The sequence below is a fragment of the Schistocerca americana genome, chromosome 11, assembly GCF_021461395.2.
Source record: "Schistocerca americana isolate TAMUIC-IGC-003095 chromosome 11, iqSchAmer2.1, whole genome shotgun sequence".
NCBI classification, from domain to species: domain Eukaryota; kingdom Metazoa; phylum Arthropoda; class Insecta; order Orthoptera; family Acrididae; genus Schistocerca; species Schistocerca americana.
In genome coordinates, this window is record NC_060129.1 from 128342623 (window position 1) to 128363526 (window position 20904).

The window sequence follows — 20904 nt, forward strand, 5'->3', positions numbered from 1 at the left end:
CCTATTTACGTATGTGTTATGTACACTGAAGCGCCAAAGAAAGTGGTATAGGTATTCAAATATAGAGATATGTAAACAAGCAGAATACGACGTGTGGTCTGCAACGCCTAAATAAGACAAGTGTCTGGCGCAGTTGTTAGATCCGTTACTGCTGCTACAATGGCAGGTTATCAAGATTTAAGTGAGTCTGAACGTGGTGTTACAGTCGGTGCACGACCGACGGGACACAGCATCTCCGAGGTAGCCATGAAGTGGGGACTTTTCCCGTACGGCCATTTCACGAGTGTACCGTCAATATCAGGAATCCGGTAAAACATCGAATCTCCTACATCTCTGCGACCGGAAAAAGATCCTGCAAGAACGGGACCAACGACGTCTGAAGAGAATTGCTCAACGTGACAGAAAGGCAACCTTTCCGCAAATTGCTTCAGATTTGAATGCTGCGCCATAAACGTCAGGAAACATAATCGATGTGGGCTTTTGGAGCTGAAGGCCCACTCGTGTAGCCTCGATGACTGCACGACACAAGGCTTTACGCCTCGCCTCGGCCCTTCAACACTAACATTGGACTGTTGATGACTGGAAACTTGTTGCTTGGTCGGACGAGTCTCGTTTCAAATTGTATCGAGCGGATGGACGTCTACGGGTATGGAGACAACCTCATGAATCCATGGACCCTGCATGTCAGCAGCTGACTGTTCAAGCTGGTGGAGGCTCTCTAATGGTGTGGGGCGTGTGCAGTTGGAGTGATATGGGACCCCTGATACGTCTACATTCCTGGAAATTGAAATAAGAACACCGTGAATTCATTGTCCCAGGAAGGAGAAACTTTATTGACACATTCCTGGGGTCAGATACATCACATGATCACACTGACAGAACCACAGGCACATAGACACAGGCAACAGAGCATGCACAATGTCGGCACTACTACAGTGTATATCCACCTTTCGCAGCAATGCAGGCTGCTATTCTCCCATGGAGACGATCGTAGAGATGCTGGATGTAGTCCTGTGGAACGGCTTGCCATGCCATTTCCACCTGGCGCCTCAGTTGGACCAGCGTTCGTGCTGGACGTGCAGACCGCGTGAGACGACGCTTCATCCAGTCCCAAACATGCTCAATGGGGGACAGATCCGGAGATCTTGCTGGCCAGGGTAGTTGACTTACACCTTCTAGAGCACGTTGGGTGGCACGGGATACATGCGGACGTGCATTGTCCTGTTGGAACAGCAAGTTCCCTTGCCGGTCTAGGAATGGTAGAACGATGGGTTCGATGACGGTTTGGATGTACCGTGCACTATTCAGTGTCCCCTCGACGATCACCAGTGGTGTACGGCCAGTGTAGGAGATCGCTCCCCACACCATGATGCCGGGTGTTGGCCCTGTGTGCCTCGGTCGTATGCAGTCCTGATTGTGGCGCTCACCTGCACGGCGCCAAACACGCATACGACCATCATTGGCACCAAGGCAGAAGCGACTCTCATCGCTGAAGACGACACGTCTCCATTCGTCCCTCCATTCACGCCTGTCGCGACACCACTGGAGGCGGGCTGCACGATGTTGGGGCGTGAGCGGAAGACGGCCTAACGGTGTGCGGGACCGTAGCCCAGCTTCATGGAGACGGTTGCGAATGGTCCTCGCCGATACCCAAGGAGCAACAGTGTCCCTAATTTGCTGGGAAGTGGCGGTGCAGTCCCCTACGGCACTGCGTAGGATCCTACGGTCTTGGCGTGCATCCGTGCGTCGCTGCGGTCCGGTCCCAGGTCGACGGGCACGTGCACCTTCCGCCGACCACTGGCGACAACATCGATGTACTGTGGAGACCTCACGCCCCACGTGTTGAGCAATTCGGCGGTACGTCCACCCGCATGCCCACTATACGCCCTCGCTCAAAGTCCGTCAACTGCACATACGGTTCACGTCCACGCTGTCACGGCATGCTACCAGTGTTAAAGACTGCGGTGGAGCTCCGTATGCCACGGCAAACTGGCTGACACTGACGGCGGCGGTGCACAAATGCTGCGCAGCTAGCGCCATTCGACGGCCAACACCGCGGTTCCTGGTGTGTCCGCTGTGCCGTGCGTGTGATCATTGCTTGTACAGCCCTCTCGCAGTGTCCGGAGCAAGTATGGTGGGTCTGACACACCGGTGTCAATGTGTTCTTTTTTCCATTTCCAGGAGTGTAGATACGACTAAGACAGGTGGCACAAACGTAAGCGTCCTGTCTGATCACCTGCATCCATTCGTGTCAATTGCGCATTCCGACGGACTTGTGCAATTCCAGCAGGACAACGCGGCACCCCACACGTCCAGAATTACATGTGACACGTACATAAGCATTTTGTCTGATCAGTTGCATCCATTCATGTCCATTGTGCGTTCTGACGGACTTGGGCATTTCCAGCAGGACAATGCGTCACCCCACACGTCCAGAGGTGCCACAGAGTGGCTCCAGGAACGTTCATCTGCGTTTAAATACTTCCGCTCTCCTCCAAACTCCACAGACATGAACATTTTTGAGCATATCTGGGATGCCTTGCAACGTGCTGTTCACAAGAGATGTCAACCCTTTCGTATTCTAACGGATTTGTCGACAGCCTGCAGGGTTCATGGTGTCAGTTCCCTCAAGCACTACTTCAGACATTAGTCTAGTCCATGCCACGTCGTGTTGCGCCACTTGTACGTGCTCGCGAGTGCCCTACACGATATCAGGCAAGTGTACCAGTTTCTTTGGCTCTTCGGTGTACATACATCTAATTTTACACTATGTTGCCTCGTATTATACTGCTGCTGAACCAGCGGCTAGCCGGGCAGGCACCTTGACTATACTTCCACCATTCGACAGAATTCTTCACGTCGCCCCCTTGACCCGCCTAAAAAGACTGAGCCAGCATCCCACTGCAATCAGTGAAGTGTTGAGCTCAAGAAAATGGAAACAGGTTTGAATTATCCCTCAGCTTAGGTTCAAAATGGTTCAAATGGCTCTGAGCATTATGGGACTTAACTTCTGAGGTCATCAGTCCCCTAACTAACCTAAGGACATGACACACATCCATGCGCGAGGCAGGAGTCGAACCTCTCCGCTTAGGAATATGCAGTAAGCTTCCATAAGCTATACAGTTTCCTCTAGGATGACAGCTGTTTAGCATTAAGTGATGATAATTTGTTGTCACTCTGTACTGTCTGTTGTCTAACTAACCATTCACCGTGTTTCGCCTGTTCCAGCACTCCTGGCGGCAACTCCGTGAGCGCCTGCGAACTCACCTGCTCTCTCATCACCGTGCTCGCCAGGTCAGTAAGTCCACAAGACTCACCGCTGTCTCAAACCGTGTTTGTGTTTTTCATTTGACTGCAGCTTCGATACACTATTCAGGATGTAAACACATAAAACTGCAGCCAATCACTTTTTTGAATCAGCAGCAGCAGCACTCCGTCTTCAGGCCACAAGTGGCCCATCGCGACCATCCGACCGCCGTGTCATCCTCAGTGGAGGATGCGGATTGGAGGGGCGTGTGGTCAGCACACTGCTCTCTCGGTCGTTATGATGGTTCTCTGTGACCTATGTCGCTGCTTCTCACTCAAGTAGCTCCTCAGTTTGCCTCACAAGGGCTGAGTGCACCCCGCTTGCCAACAGCGCTCGGCAGGCCGGACGGTCACCCATCCAAGCGTTAGCCCAGCCGGACAGCGCTTAACTTCGGTGATTTGACGGGAACCGGTGTATCCATTGCGGCAAGGCCGTTGCCACTTTCTTGAATAGTTATTTATTATTCCACTAACCGGTTTTCTAACCTTTTCAGGTTTATCTTCAGATGGTTTTCTGCAAGTTACATCACTGTTTCTAGCATAATGCTGGGCACTAACTCTGTGACAAAAATGGAACACGCTTTAGTGTATCGCCATGAGTATTGTTTATCTGTCGATATGGATGCAAAATTTTTAGTTTTGTACTTACTGCGACAATATGGGCGCCTTTTTTCTGTTTGTGTCCATCTCTCTGCCTCCATTTCGTTGGCCAGTTGGTACATCACTTCACACACTTTTACACAATTTGTACACATTTACACTGTGATCGCGAAACTTTGCCAGCATCCAGCGTGTGCTATACAACTGTTGCTTGTCACAAAGATCTTGACAAAAGATATGACACAGGTCTACTTTGGTCAGAGATACTATCTGTTTTTGTTTCGCCCTATATCGACTTTAAAACATAAAAACAAAAACAAATAACATCACTGAGCAAAGTAGGCCCATGTCATATCGTTTGTCAAAATCTTCGTAACAAGCAACAGTTGTATAGCACACGCTGGATGCTGGCAAAGTTTCGCGATCACAGTGTAAATGTTTACAAATTGTGTGAAAGTGCGTGAATTGATGTACCAACTGGCCATCAGAATGGAGGCAGACGGATGGACACTAACAGAAAAAAAAGCCGCCCATATTGTCGCAGTAAGTTCAAAACTAAAATTTTGCGTCCATATCGACAGATGAACAAATACTCATGGCGATACATTAAACTTTAACATGCTTTAATGATTAAAGCATGTTCCATCTTTGTCACAGAGCAAGTAGCCAGCATCATGCTGGAAATAGTGATGTAGCTTCCAGAAAACCATCTGAAAATGAACCTCAAAAGATTCGAAAACCGGTTAATGGAATAATAAATAACTATTCAAGAAAGTGACTGGTTGCAGTTTCATGTATTTATATGCTGTTCAGACGTAAACAACTACACTCTTCAGCTTTCAACAATTACTCTGTTCAACCATCGTCAGTTACAAAAACAGACTTTTTTTAGAAGGGTATGAACGTGCAAATTACTTAAGAACAACACTTTTCCACTATTAGCGAAATAGGGCAGCTGCATAAAGTCTGAATATAGCAACAATAATTAAATTTTTCTTCAGGAAAAATGTTTACAAACAGGTCTGCACAGTAGAACTCTTTGACATACAATCAATTATGTTTATTTCCGATATGTTAGTTTCACAGTGATATTATTCAAGAAAACTTTGTTAATTAATGAATAAAGTCGTGATTTCTGTATAGGTCCTTGGTCGTATTTTACAATTGCTTCTCAGCCATCTAAGGAATGAGTTACTGTTCTGTACTAAGAGACTAATGATGCTTGTAGAAATGATTTTCTGGACTTCCTAAGATCTGTAAGGAATTGTTCGCTGTGTTGCTGGAACCTGGGACATGCGAGGATTAAATGATGAACATCTCACACAGTTGTGTTACTGCAATCAGAAATGTCTGGCTTTCGGAACAGGAGAGGCACCACAGGACATTTTAATTTGCACTGTCTATACTTTAACAAATAAATTCATAAAACTTTGTCAGCATGACCAGGAACTATTCAGGATTCATACTCATAGCAGTGGAAGTTCAAAAACATAACAAAATAATTTTTTTTACACGTGGAATTTCATAATTTTTTAACTTATTATTGGCTGCATTTGTTACTAAAGGTACACTTTTCTTCATAAACAAGGGAGATTCTTCGATGAATTCTGCACAGCATGCAAAATATACTTACATAAGTATGAAACTCTAGAATTTTCCAAATCTGTTAAAAACTGTGGTAAAAATTCAGATAATTAAACATGAAATTTGAGTTTTTTTTCTAAACAAGAAGTTTAAAATTTAACAGATCACTCATTCTTTCATTAATTAAATCAGTTCTGTATTGTTCACTCGTTCCATGGCTTGTAAAATGAGAGCGTGTATGTCATACCGTCATACAAACAACGTACAGCGCAAGGTTAGCACCTGGTGGACACAATTGTAACTAATGTGTTTTCCCGAGTAAATCGGTCCTGCATTAACGCATTAGCATATCTACCAAGTTCCACTGTTGTGCGATAGTTACAAGCCACACTAAAGGCCTTGAACAGGTGCACTTTAATTCGATACGAAGTTCTGTACATGTGACCGACGATATTGTCAAATACGTTTGCTTACTTCATAATCTCACTGGCCGAGGACGTACTGAACATTATCATGTTGTGAAAACAAGTTGAAATTCGAATTTGACTATTTTCCGACCGTGAATGTAAAGGTTTCTAACTACCGTTATCAGTCACAAAATGTGTTAACTAGTGTATCATTCATTTATTGTGCGAGGTGTTTCGAGGTTATACCTCATCGTCAGGCTATATGGCACTACAAAAACAATTTCACAATAGGATCATGCAGATCTTAAACAGTCTTTTCATAAATGCTGTGGTTATCCTGGGGAAGAAGAAGAGAAGACCAAGTAAGAATCGATGCCACTCAATTTGTTCTTATGGCGTGGTAGGAAATATCTCAGCTCATTACAGTGAGTCTGTCACACCATAAGAACAAAGTGAGTGCCTGTTACAAAACTTTTTCATGCAAACATCAGTCCTGCTTCAAAGTGACATCGATTCTTACTTGGTCTTCTCTTCTTCTCCCACAGGATAACCACAGCATTCATGAAGAGACTGTTTAAGATCTGCAAGATCCTATTGTGAAATTGTTTTTGTAATGGCATAAGGCCTGATGGCGAGGTATAGGCCTACCCTCGAAACAGATCGCACAGTAAATGAACGATACATTAGTTAAGAAATTTTGTGATTGGTAGTGGTACATCTACGTGATTACTCTTCCATTCACAAAAAAAAGTGCCTGACAGAGGGTTCAACGGACCACCTTCAAGCTGTGTCTCTACCGTTCCACTCTCGAACGGCACGTGGGAAAAACGAGCATTTAAATTTTTCTGTGCGAGCCCTGTTTCTCTTATTTCATCGTGATGATCATTTCTCCCTATGTAGGTGGGTGCCAAAAGAATGTTTTCGCAATCGGTGGAGAAAACTGGTGATTGAAATTTAATGAGAAGATGCCGTCGCAACGAAAAACGCCTTTGTTTTAATCATTGCCACTCCAATTCACGTATCATATCTGTGACACTATCTCCCCTATTTCGCGATAATACAAAACGAGCTGCCCTTCTTTGTACTTTTTCGATGTCATCCGTCAGTCCCTCACCTCACACCAATACTCCAGAATAGGGCGGACAAACGTGGTGAAAGCAGTCTCTTTAGTAGACCTGTTTCACCTTAGGTAGTTAGAAACCTTTACATAAGTTTAAATTCGACAGATGTCACGCATCCAGACTCCAGCTGCAAGTCCAAGCCAATGGGCCACGAATATTCCCAAACTCTTACAAACTTGCCTCAAACCATTGTTGGTTATTACACGTATTACTGTGAAAATAAACTTTTTCATATACGTGCTATCCTCGATTTAACTTCCACTTCATTCGAAATTTGTGCAAAAGGAACCGTATTATGATGCCTTGTGTCTCTAAGATCACACAAAACAAACCTGGAAATATTTGACCAATTTACACTTCCAGTACCCATGCTCGATACTGCCGAAGAGAAGTGTAACACGGGTTGTGGATGCTCCTTCTGCCGCTGCTCAGCTATATACTAAGCGTGAATGAGATTTTCACTCTGCAGCAGAGTGTGCGCTGATATGAAACTTCCTGGCAGATTAAAACTGTGTGCACCGACCGAGACTCGAACTCGCGACCTTTGCCTTTCGCGGGCAAGTGCTCTACCACCTGAGCTACCCAAGCACGACTCACGCCCGGTCGTCACAGCTTTACTTCTGCCAGTACCTCGTCTCCTACCTTCCAAACTTTACAGAAGCTCTCCTGCGAACCTTGCAGAACTAGCACTCCTGAAAGAAAGGATACTGCGAAGACATGGCTTAGCCACAGCCTGGGGGATGTTCCCAGAATGAGATTTTCACTCTGCAGCGGAGTGTGCGCTGATATGAAACTTCCTGGCAGATTGTGTGCGCCGACCGAGACTCGAACTCGGAACCTTTGCTCAGATGGTAGAGCACTTGCCCGCGAAAGGCAAAGGTCCCGAGTTCGAGTCTCGGTCGGTGCACACACTTTTAATCTGCCAGGAAGTTTCATACTAAGCGTGGGTCAGAGCGGTGGACCAATAAATGTAAAAACTGCTATAGGAAAGCTGCTGACAGGCTCCGCCGTTATGGTAGCGTCGCAGCTCCTGTCTTTATACGTAAGCAGCCTCATGTGCCTCTGCGGAGACCGCCTGCGCCGCAGGCAACCTGCAGCACACAACTACTGTTACAGTTTGTATCTGCGTAATAAACTAGGAGTCGCTATCGTCACCTAGTTTTACACAGGAAACGCACGAACAAGTTAAAGACTGCTCAGCTCTTTTCGATTTTATTCTTACTTATAGGAATCACTTCCTTAAGACAGTACGATACAGCTATGATAAGTACTCGAAAAAAACTTTTAAGTGTGTGTGTATCCTAGCAGTGGTAGATATAAGCGGTAATAAAAAAGTTTCCCTTCCAAGGTCCTACAGTCCAGAATACCATCGACGCACTATGTTGAAGATACCCGTTTGGTAAAACACCGTGGCCTGCGTCGTGAAGAAGTCTGCAACTGCCTGCAAGCACAACCTCGGCCGTACAAGGCCTATATAAAGGGATCTTCTGTTGTTGTGGTCTTCAGTCCTGAGACTGGTTTGATGCAGCTCTCCATGCTACTCTATCCTGTGGAAGCTTCTTCATCTCCCAGTACCTACTGCAACCTACATCCTTCTAAAATCTGCTTAGTGTATTCATCTCTTGGTCTCCCTCTACGATTTTTACCCTCCACGCTACCCTCCAATACTAAATTGGTGATCCCTTGATGCCTCAGAACATATCCAACCAACCGATCCCTTCTTGTAGTCAAGTTGTGCTTCAAACTCCACCCCAATTCTATTCAATACCTCCTCATTAGTTATGTGATCTACCCGTCTAATCTTCAGCATTCTTCTGTAGCACGACATTTCGAAAGCTTCTATTCTCTTCTTATCTAAACTATTTATCGTCCACGTTTCACTTCCATACATGGCAACGCTCCATACTTTCAGAAACGACTTCCTGACACTTAAATCTATACTCGATGTTAACAAATTTCTCTTCTTCAGAAACGCTTTCCTTGCCATTGCCAGTCTACATTTTATATCCTCTCTACTTCGACCATCATCAGTTATTTTGCTTCCCAAATAGCAAAACTGATTTACTACTTTAAGCGTCTCATTTTCTAATCTATACCCTCAGCAACACCCGACTTAATTCGACTACATTCCATTATCCTCGTTTTGCTTTTGTCGATGTTCATCTTATATCCTCCTTTCAAGACACTGTCCATTCCGTTCAACTGCTCTTCCAGGTCCTTTCCTGTCTCTGACAGAATTACAATGTCATCGGCGAACCTCAAAGTTTTTATTTCTTCTCCATGGATTTTAATTCCTACTCCGAACTTTTCTTTTTGTTTCCTTTACTGCTTGCTCAATATACAGATTGAATAACATCGGAGAGAGGCTACAACCCTGTCTCACACCCTTCCCAACCGCTGCTTCCCTTTCATGTCCCTCGACTCTTATAACTGCCATCTGGTTTCTGCACAAATTGTAAATAGCTCTTCGCTCCCTGTATTTTACCCCTGCCACCTTTAGAATTTGAAAGAGAGTATTCCAGTCAATATTGTCAAAAGCTTTCTCTAAGTCTACAAATGCTAGAAACGTAGATTTGCCTTTCCTTAATCTATTTTCTAAGATAAGTCGTAGGATCGTCTCTTACAGAACAAAATTTGAAATTGCTTTATAGAACGGAATGTCCTCGCGTGGGTACCATTCTAGTCTCGGGATCCCTAGGTTGGTGGTTCAATTCTCAGAAGAAGCAACTTTTTCTTTACTTTTATTTTAATTCTATGTTTATTATCACATTTAAAAAAACGACAATCGTTGAAATCTTATCTTTCGATAAAAATGGCAGCACTGACAAGAAATTAAAATCTAATGCACAAGTGCGGAACTTTCTAAAGGTTGCTAATATCCAGAAATATTGGTTCATCAGCTTTTTGGTAGTGCAACTGCGTAGTGTCTGTTTCTTTTGCTTGTAATATTGCGGCCGTATTCGTTTCGGGCATCCTCGGAAATGGAGACTTACCGACAAACACTCCCCCCATGAGCGGTTCGCTACTGGAACTGGGAAGGTGGGTTCAGTTAGCGGTGTCAGAAGTACCCACCGCCACACACCTTTAGGTGACTTGCAGAGTATTGATGCAGCTGTAGATGTATGAGCAGACAGACTGAAGCGCCGATACCCGTCACGTTGTGTTAGAGCACAGATACATCAGCGCCAAAGACGTCGATCATTGACAAACTCACAAAGACGCCGCTACGGTGTAGCCAATAATGATACGTCGATACATCGATGTCACAGAACGGATCGACTGCGTAGCCTCAGCTCGGAATTGTGCGTGCTCTTTGCCGCCGATCGACGTCCCTGTGTAGACCTGAAATATCACTTGCTCGTTAGCTAGGCAACTGTTCGAGACGGACCTGCCATCACAACAGATCACGTCGGTTTGATGTAGAAAACAGCCAAAGTTGGGAAACTCAGTTCGACCTGTTCCCGTGAGTGGCGCCGTCACAGCATGTCTTCAAGATGGCTGCTACACTTGACGTTCGTCAGAAGCAACGTGCTGTCATAGAATTGCTGTGCTGTGAAAACGAGACAGTGGGAAACATCCACAAGAGGTTGAAAAAGGTGTACGGAGATGCTGCTGTCGTTCTCAGTACAGTTAGTCGATGGGCGAGCAGGTTACGTGACGAAAGCGGGCACGGCAATATTGAGGATTGTCCTCGCAGCGGCAGGCCTCGTACTGCACACACTCCAGACAATGTGCAGAGAGTTAACGAATTGGTGACTGCTGACAGACGCATCACAGTGAACAAATTGTCACGCCACGTTGGGATATGGGAAGGAAGTGTTTGCAGAATACTGAAAGTGTTGGCGTTAAAAAAGGTTTGTGCCAGGTGTGTTACCAGGATGTTGACAGTGGCTGACAAGGAAACAAGAAAAACGGTATGCAGCGAACTTTTGGAACAGTACGAGAATGGTGGAGATGAATTTCTTGGAAGAATTGTGACAGGTGATGAAACGTGGCTCCATCATTTTTCACCAGAGACGAAGAGGCAATCAATGGAGTGGCATCTTGCAAATTCACCCAAGAAAAAGAAAATTCAAAACCACACCTTCTGCTGGAAAACTTATGGCTATAGCCATACATCGGCAAAAGCAGGATGTTTTGCTGTTGCGCGACAATGCACGGCCACATGTGAGTGAAAAAGCCGTGGAAGCGATCACAAAACTCGGACGGACAACACTGAAACACCCGCCTTACAGTCCTGACCTGGCTCCATGTGACTATCACCTCTTTGGGAAACTGAAAGACTCTCTTCGTGGAACAAGGTTTGACGGTGAGAACTGCCTTATGCACGCTGAAGGCAGTAAATTCAGGTAAATACACTCCTGGAAATTGAAATAAGAACACCGTGAATTCATTGTCCCAGGAAGGGGAAACTTTATTGACACATTCCTGGGGTCAGATACATCACATGATCACACTGACAGAACCACAGGCACATAGACACAGGCAACAGAGCATGCACAATGTCGGCACTAGTACAGTGTATATCCACCTTTCGCAGCAATGCAGGCTGCTATTCTTCCATGGAGACGATCGTAGAGATGCTGGATGTAGTCCTGTGGAACGGCTTGCCATGCCATTTCCACCAGGCGCCTCAGTTGGACCAGCGTTCGTGCTGGACGTGCAGACCGCGTGAGACGACGCTTCATCCAGTCCCAAACATGCTCAATGGGGGACAGATCCGGAGATCTTGCTGGCCAGGGTAGTTGACTTACACCTTCTAGAGCACGTTGGGTGGCACGGGATACATGCGGACGTGCATTGTCCTGTTGGAACAGCAAGTTCCCTTGCCGGTCTAGGAATGGTAGAACGATGGGTTCGATGACGGTTTGGATGTACCGTGCACTATTCAGTGTCCCCTCGACGATCACCAGTGGTGTACGGCCAGTGTAGGAGATCGCTCCCCACACCATGATGCCGGGTGTTGGCCCTGTGTGCCTCGGTCGTATGCAGTCCTGATTGTGGCGCTCACCTGGACGGCGCCAAACACGCATACGACTATCATTGGCACCAAGGCAGAAGCGACTCTCATCGCTGAAGACGACACGTCTCCATTCGTCCCTCCATTCACGCCTGTCGCGACACCACTGGAGGCGGGCTGCACGATGTTGGGGCGTGAGCGGAAGACGGCCTAACGGTGTGCGGGACCGTAGCCCAGCTTCATGGAGACGGTTGCGAATGGTCCTCGCCGATACCCCAGGAGCAACAGTGTCCCTAATTTGCTGGGAAGTGGCGGTGCGGTCCCCTACGGCACTGCGTAGGATCCTACGGTCTTGGCGTGCATCCGTGCGTCGCTGCGGTCCGGTCCCAGGTCGACGGGCACGTGCACCTTCCGCCGACCACTGGCGACAACATCGATGTACTGTGGAGACCTCACGCCCCACGTGTTGAGCAATTCGGCGGAACGTCCACCCGGCCTCCCGCATGCCCACTATACGCCCTCGCTCAAAGTCCGTCAACTGCACATACGGTTCACGTCCACGCTGTCGCGGCATGCTACCAGTGTTAAAGACTGCGATGGAGCTCCGTATGCCACGGCAAACTGGCTGACACTGACGGCGGCGGTGCACAAATGCTGCGCAGCTAGCGCCATTCGACGGCCAACACCGCGGTTCCTGGTGTGTCCGCTGTGCCGTGCGTGTGATCATTGCTTGTACAGCCCTCTCGCAGTGTCCGGAGCAAGTATGGTGGGTCTGACACACCGGTGTCAATGTGTTCTTTTTTCCATTTCCAGGAGTGTAGTTAGGAACTACAATTACAAATAACCTAAATTGGAACGATCACGTAGATAATATTGTGGGTAGAGCAAACCAAAGACTGCGATTCATTGGCAGAACACCTAGAAGGTGCAACAGGTGTACCAAAGAGACTGCTTACACCTCTACGTCTACGGCTATGTCCATACTCCGCAAGCCACCTGACGGTGTGTGGCGGAGGGTACCTTCAGTACCTCTATCGGTTCTCCCTTCTATTCCAGTCTCGTATTGTTCGTGGAAAGAAGGACTGTCGGTATGCCTCTGTGTGGGCTCTAATCTCTCTGGTTTTATCCTCATGGTCTCTTCGCGAGATATACGTAGGTGGGAGCAATATACTGCTTGACTCTTCGGTGAAGGTATGTTCTCGAAACTTCAATAAAAGCCCGTACCGAGCTACTGAGCGTCTCTCCTGCAGAGTCTTCCACTGGAGTTTATCTATCATCTCCGTAACGCTTTCGCGATTACTAAATGATCCTGTAACGAAGCGCGCTGCTCTCCGTTGGATCTTCTCTATCTCTTCTATCAACCCTATCTGGTACGGATCCCACACTGCTGAGCAGTATTCAAGCAGTGGGCGAACAAGCGTACTGTAACCTACTTCCTTTGTTTTCGGATTGCATTTCCTTAGGATTCTCCCAATGAATCTCAGTCTCGCATCTGCTTTACCGACGATCAACATTATATGATCATTCCATTTTAAATCACTCCTAATGCGTACTCCCAGATAATTTATGGTATTAACTGCTTCCAGTTGCTGACCTGCTATTTTGTAGCTAAATGATAAAGGATCTATCTTTCTGTATATTCGCAGCACATTACACTTGTCTACATTGAGATTCAATTGCCATTCCCTGCACCATGCGTCAATTCGCTGCAGATCCTCCTGCATTTCAATACAATTTTCCATTGTTACAACCTCTCGGTACACCACAGCATCATCTGCAAAAAGCCTCAGTGAACTCTCCATTGAGAGAAGTCTTCCGAAGTAAGAGTGATTTCAGGTGTGCCGCAGGGGAGTGTCATAGGACCGTTGCTATTCACAATATACATAAATGACCTGGTGGATGACATCGGAAGTTCACTGAGGCTTTTTGCAGATGACGCTTGTCCACCCTATTCTGGAGTATTGTTGTGCGGTGTGGGATCCGCATCAGGTGGGACTGACCGATGACATCGAAAAAGTACAAAGAAGGGCACCTCATTATGTATTATCGTGAAATAGGGGATATAGTGCCACAGAGATGATACGTGAATTGAAGTGGCAATCATTAAAACAAAAGCGTTTGTCGTTGCGACGGCATCTTCTCATGAAATTTCAGTTTTCTCCTGCGATTGAGAAAACATTCTGTTGGCACCCACCACATGGGGAGAAATGATCATCACGAGGAAATAGAAATCAGGGCTCGCACAGAAAAATTTAAGTGCTCGGTTTTCCCACGTGACGGACGTCGTAGGACACCCGTTTCGGTTCGTTGTTGATGGGTGAACTCAGTTTTTTTAACTACAGAGGGTAGCTAACCCTCTGAACGAACACGCTGAGCTACCCTGCCGGCACCACTCGGCTGCCGCCGCTTCATGGTTAAAATGGCACAGGTATATTTTTCTGACGACCGAAATTATCTTGCGATTTTCTCAGTAACCCTTGAGAAGTACGGGCTGGTCCTTACACATTTTGTTGTCCTCGTGGAGTACTACGAGTGTACGAAGTTGGAAGTAAATCCGCATTCCACACCGAGCGAGATGGCGCAGTGGTTAGCACACTGGACTTGCATTTGGGAAGACGACGGTTCAATCCCGTGTCCAGCCATCCTGATTTAGGTTTTCCGTGATTTCCCTAAATCGCTCCAGGCAAATGCTGGGATGGTTCCTCTGAAAGGACACGGCCGACTTCCTTCCCCGTCCTTCCCTAATCCGATGAGACCGATGACCTCGCTGTTTGGTCTCTTCCCCCAAACAACCCAACCCCAACCCAACCCAAAATCCGCATTCCAAACGTCGTGGCCTCCCCTTGTGAGTACAGAATTGCATTGTGTAAAAATTGGGAGTTTGTACGGACGCTTATGATGGCGCAGTTGAGCGCCCCACAAACCAGACGTCATCGTGATGATCTGCGGTGTGTTGTTGCAGGAACGTGCCGGCGGCGTGCCAGTCGCTGAAGGAGGGCCGCTGGGAGCGCAGCAAGCTGGCCGGCTCGGAGCTGAGCGGCAAGACGCTCGCCGTGCTGGGGCTGGGCCGCATCGGCAGGGAGGTGGCGGCGCGCATGCGCGCCTTCGGCATGACGGTGAGTGCGGCTCCGCCCCCACCTGCCCACCTACCACCTGCCTCCCTACTACACGGGCCCGACCCCGCCCCCCTTCCTATACTTCACTTATTATTGGCTTTCGGGGCACTCCCACACAGCCAACAGCAGTGGAGTCAATTACACTGATGAGCCGAAACGTTATGATCACCTCCTTGATAGCCAGAATGAGATTTTTACTCTGCAGCGGAGTGTGCGCTGATATGAAACTTCCTGGCAGATTAAAACTCTGTGCCGGACCCAGACTCGAACTCGGAACCTTTGCCTTTCGCAGGCAAGTGCTCCACCAACTGAGCTACTCAAACACGACTCACGCCCCGTCCTCACAGCTTTACTTCCACCCGATTTCGAGTCTCGATCTGGCACACTGTTTTAATCTGCCAGGAAGTTTCACCTCCTTAAAAGCTTGTCTGTCCATCTTTGGAACAAAATACGTTTGTCGTCTTCATCACTCATTCTGCCGATAAGGGATCCGATAGTTGCCGGCCGGTCTGGACGAGCGGTTCTACGCGCTTCAGTCCGGAACCACGCTGCTGCTACGGTTGCAGGTTCGAATCCTGCCTCGGGCATGGATGTGTGTGAAGTCCTTAGGTTAGTTAGGTTCAAGTAGTTCTAAGTTCTAGGGGACTGATGACCTCAGATGTTAAGTCCCATAGTGCTCAGAGCCATTTGAACCCAGTCCATCACACTCTTTTAGTCCATCAGGAAGTTTCAGTCCTTAGCGAAGTCCGATGTCATCATGAAGAATGTGAAATTCCAGAATGAGATTTTATTCTGCAGCGCAGTGTACGCTGATATGAAACTTCCTGACGTATTAAAACTGTGTGCCGGACCGAGACTCGAACTCGGGACCTTTGCCTTTCGCGGGCAAGTGCTCTCTGACTGAGGTACCCAAGCCGGAAAGTTTCAATGTCAAAATGATCACACCATAATCGAATGCTGATAAAAATAGCTCCATATTTAGCAATCACATGCAACGGCTCCCTTGTAGAAAGATCCGTACCTAAAGACCAGAAAGTTGCACAAGTCACACCAACAAGAAAGGAAATGGGAGTAATCAGCTAAATTTCAGATCAATATCACTAACGTGGATTTGCCGTAGGATTTTGGAATATATGCTGTGTTCGAATATTATAGTTTACCTTGAAGAAAACGATTTATTGACACACAGTCAACAAGGAGTCATAAAATATCGTTCAAATGGCTCTGAGCACTATGGGACTTAACTTCTGAGGTCGTCAGTCCCCTAGAACTTAGAACTTCGTAAACCTAACTAACCTAAGGACATCACATATATCCATGACCGAGACAGGATTCGAATGCGCGGTTCCAGACCGTACAAAATAACGTTCTTGTGCAACTAAACTACCTCTTTATTCTCACCAGGAGATGTCAAACTGATTCCATATTTTTAGATTTACAGAACAGACGTACCATAGCCCTCAGAAGCATTTGATCCGATAGTTTCTTGGTAGGTTAGTGAAGATACACTATGTGAACAAAAGTATCCGGACATCCCCAAAAACATAGGTTTTTCATATCAGGCCACTACTGCCACGTACTCCATATCAGCCACCTCAGTAGTCATTAGACATCGTCAGAGAGCAGAATGGGTCGCTCTGCAGAACTCATGGACTTCGAACGTGGTCAGGTGATTGGGTGTCACTTGTGTCACACGTCTGTGCGCGAGATTTCCACACTCATAAACATCCTTAAGTCCACTATTTCCAATGTGGTAGTGAAGTGGAAATGTGAAGGGACACGTACAGCACAAAACCGTACAGGCTGACCTCGTCTCTTTGACTGACAGAGACCGCCGACAGTTGAAGGGGGTCGTAATGTCTAATAGGCAGACATCTATCGAGACCATTACACAGGAACTCCAAACTGTATCCCAATCTACTTCAAGTACTATGACGGCTGCTCATAAGTCACACATCACGCTTGTAAATGCCACATGAAGCCTTGCTTTGTGTAAGAAGTGTAACATTGGACGACTGAACTGTGGAAAAAGCTGTGTGGAGTGACGAATCACGGTACACAATGTGGCGATCCGCTGGCAGGGTGTGGGTATGGCGAATGCCCCGTAAAAGTCATCTGCCAGTGTGTGTAGAGCCAACAGTAAAATTCGGAGGCGGTGGTGTTATGGTGTGGTCTTGTTTTCCATGGAGGCTGCTTCCACCCCTTGTTGTTTTTAGTGGCACTACCACAACAGAGGCCTACATTCGTGTTTTAAGCACATTCTTGCTTTCCACTGTTGAAGGGCAATTCTGGGATGTTGATTGCATCTTTCAGCGTGATCGAGCACCTGTTCGTAAAGCACGGTCTGTGGCAGAGTGGTTGCACGACAATAACATCCCTGTAATGGACTGGCCTGCACAGGGTCCTGACCTGGATCCTATAGAACACCTTTGGGATGTTTTGGAACGCCAACTTCATGCCAGGCCTCACCGACCGACATCGATAGCTTCCCTCAGTGCAGCGCTCCGTGGAGAATGGGCTGCCATTCCCCAAGAAAACTTCCAGCACCTGATTGAACGTATGCCTGCAAGAGTGGAAGCTGTCATCAAGGATAAGGGTGGGCCAACACCGTATTGAATTCCAGCATTACCGATGGGGGGCACTACGAACTCGTAAGTCATTTTCAGCCAGGTGTTCGGATACTTTTGATCACATAGTGTGTGAGGCCATAGATGACTATGCGCAGGCCACGTAATTCGCGTAAATAACGGGCCCCTGATTTGCGTACGTGGTGATGGCACCCAATAGTGATCCAGATAAATGCTTGTTAAAAATTTTAAAATATGAAGTACATTACTAGATTACAATATTTACGAAAGATCACTGGTATTGCTAGCGTTAAGATAATTATCTGTAAAATTATAATACTAGACTCACACTATATTCAAGCCTTGTACAATAATAACACCAAAACTTATGCTGTTGTCCATATATTGGTATATCTACACTTTTTGAAAAACATAAACAGAATACCATACCTTAAACAAATGTTCAAATGTGTGTGAAATCTTATGGTCATCAGTCCCTAAGTTTACACACTACTTAACCTAAATTATCCTAAGGACAAACACATACCCATGCCCGAGGAAGGACTCGAACCTCCGCTGAGACCAGCCGCACAGTCCATGACTCAGCACTTCGACCACTCGGCTAACCCCGCGAGGCTGTAACGAATCAAAATCATCATACTTCACCATGCCTCTCCACAGATCTCCCACTTTTTTTTTCTCTCGCCAGTTCAGTGCAAGCTGGTCGGGGTGGCCGAGCAGTTCTAGGCAGTACAGTCTGGAACCGCGCGACGGCTACAGTCGCAGGTTCGAATCCTGCCTTGGGCATGGATGTGTGTGATGTCCTTAGGTTAGTTATGTTTAAGTGGTTCTAAGCTCTAGGGGACTGATGACCTCAGAAGTTAAGTCCCTTAGTGCTCAGAGCCATTTTTCAGTTCATTGCAGCTACAACCTTCTGATATGTTCCTGCTAAACCCCTTCGTTCGTTGCCCAGTGCTGCCCCTCCAGTGACCAGAACTGGAATCATCCAACACGCGATTTGCGAATTTCTTATTCCATTTCAACCTCGTCAGTGCCGACCGGCATGGATTCCCGTACCTTGTGGACAGCACGACATTGAAAGTCCGATCACATTGCAATGGACTGGTTGCAGCAACACGTTAATTAATTGGGCTTATCCTTTCTTCCCCCACTCCATTTTCAGTCTGAGCTCATGCGTGTATGGTAATGTTACAAAACATCACTTGAGCAATTTGGCCACACTATGAAACTGGAGGCAGTGTATCATGAATTGGGGAAGTTGGTATGTGAGCATATGAGTGAAACTGACAGGACACATGTCTGTGTGTTGCAGACAATTGGCTTTGACCCTCTGGTGAGCGCTGAGGCGGCCCAGCAGTTCGGCGTGGAGAAGCTGGAGCTGGAAGAGATCTGGCCGCGCGCTGACTACATCACCGTGCACACACCGCTCATCCCACAGACCAGAAGTGAGTTTGTCGCCACTGCCTGACGGCATCATACCATCTCCAGCACACAGCACTGCCTTCTCAAACGTACCTCTACAGGTCACATGTAAACAGCTGTCATATGTATCACAAAAACGTGACTCGTCTCCTGAATAGAAGTCTGTGCAACTTTTCTTCTACTGTCACACTTCACATAACAAAATGTTGATCTGAGGGAATTACATTTTCCTTGAGGCAGGGGTGGGAAACAGAATTTATCCCCTCAATAATAATCAGATCCAGATTATTATTAAAAATTGGAGCTGTACCCTTTCATTTCTGATTTCCAGAAGTCTTAGGCGCTTCAAGCTGAAATAACTGTTTAACATTAATAACATGACAAAAAATTGCCCCAATAATGGTACTATCATATTGTATTCAACTAAGATCCTTTATTTGAACCATTATCATTTTAAGAATTATTATTGGGGCAATAGGAGGTTTAAATCAAACATCTTTATGACAATTTCTAGCATACTCTTCAGTTATACATTTAGGGTGAATAATCAGATCCTTAACAGTCAGAGAATACATCTGAGAACTATACTTTATTATTTATTCATTACTAAGACTAATCATAGTCTTATTATTCAAGCAAATAAATTTATTCTTTATAAATCAGATTTATTCAGCTAGAAACATAAGAACTGCATTAAAATTCATAATATTTTTATCCCTACTATCTCTAGGTGGTTTACCACCATTTCTTGGATTCCTACCAAAATGAATTGTAATACAATCATTAATAAAAAACAACATAACAACCATTATAACTATTATACTCATACTAACTACAATTAGACTTTATTATTACCTACATATTAGATTCTCAGCTTTAATTATATCATATACCAAAAATTCATGATCTATAAAGATAAATTATCAAAAATCAAGAATTATTCTTCCGATAACCGTAATAATTTCAACAATAGGATTGATTTCAACATCAACCTTAACCTCATTATACTAAGGACTTAAGTTAATTAAACTAATAATCTTCAAAGTTATAATTAAAAGAATAATCTTTTAGGCCTTAGTGAAACTTTACACCTCTAGAATTGCAGTCTAGAATCATAATTGAATACAAGACCAAAGTATGGTAAGAGAGAAATTATTTCGTAAGTAGATTTACAGTCTACCGCCTAAAATTCAGCCATCTTACCACAAAAATGATTATTCTGAACAAACCTTAGGGACATTGGTACTTTATACTTTCTGTTTGGAGCGTGGGCAGGAATAGTAGGAACATCAATAGGAATACTTATTCGTGCTGAACTAGGTCAACCAGGATCTCTAAATGGAGATGACCAAATTTATAATGTTATTATTACAGCCCATGCTTTTGTAATAATTTTCTTCATAGTAATGACCATTATAACTGGTGGATTTGGTAATTGACTTGTACCATTAATAATTGGTGCACCAGATATAGCATTTCCATGAATAAATAATATAAGTTTTTGATTACTACCACCCTCATTAATCCTTCTTCTTACATCTTCTATAGTAGATAACGGTGTTGGTACCGGATGAACAGTTTACCCCAAGTTGCTTTATCTTTGATAGCAATAGAAGCGGAAGAAATGAATTAAAATTTGTGACTTGGGATTTGAAGCCAGGTCACCTGCTTGCTAGACAGATTTACTAGCCATTACCCCACTGGAGCAGTGTAGTTCAGATACCTGCATGGAATACCCTTGTCCACTGCCCTCTCTAACACAACATTCAGGTCATGCCTTCAGCCTATTTTCCCTTTCTT

General features: G+C 45.8%; 1 protein-coding gene across 1 annotated transcript in view; it reads left to right on the top strand.

The window, feature by feature from the left end:
- LOC124553639 (D-3-phosphoglycerate dehydrogenase) overlaps window positions 1-20904 on the top strand; it is a 76167-nt gene that overhangs the window by 37989 nt on the left and 17274 nt on the right. The window contains exons 3-5 of the mRNA XM_047127510.1: window positions 3229-3294; window positions 14941-15094; window positions 18995-19127. Of these exons, the coding sequence (XP_046983466.1) occupies window positions 3229-3294; window positions 14941-15094; window positions 18995-19127 (353 nt within the window). The remainder of the gene's footprint in view (window positions 1-3228; window positions 3295-14940; window positions 15095-18994; window positions 19128-20904) is intronic.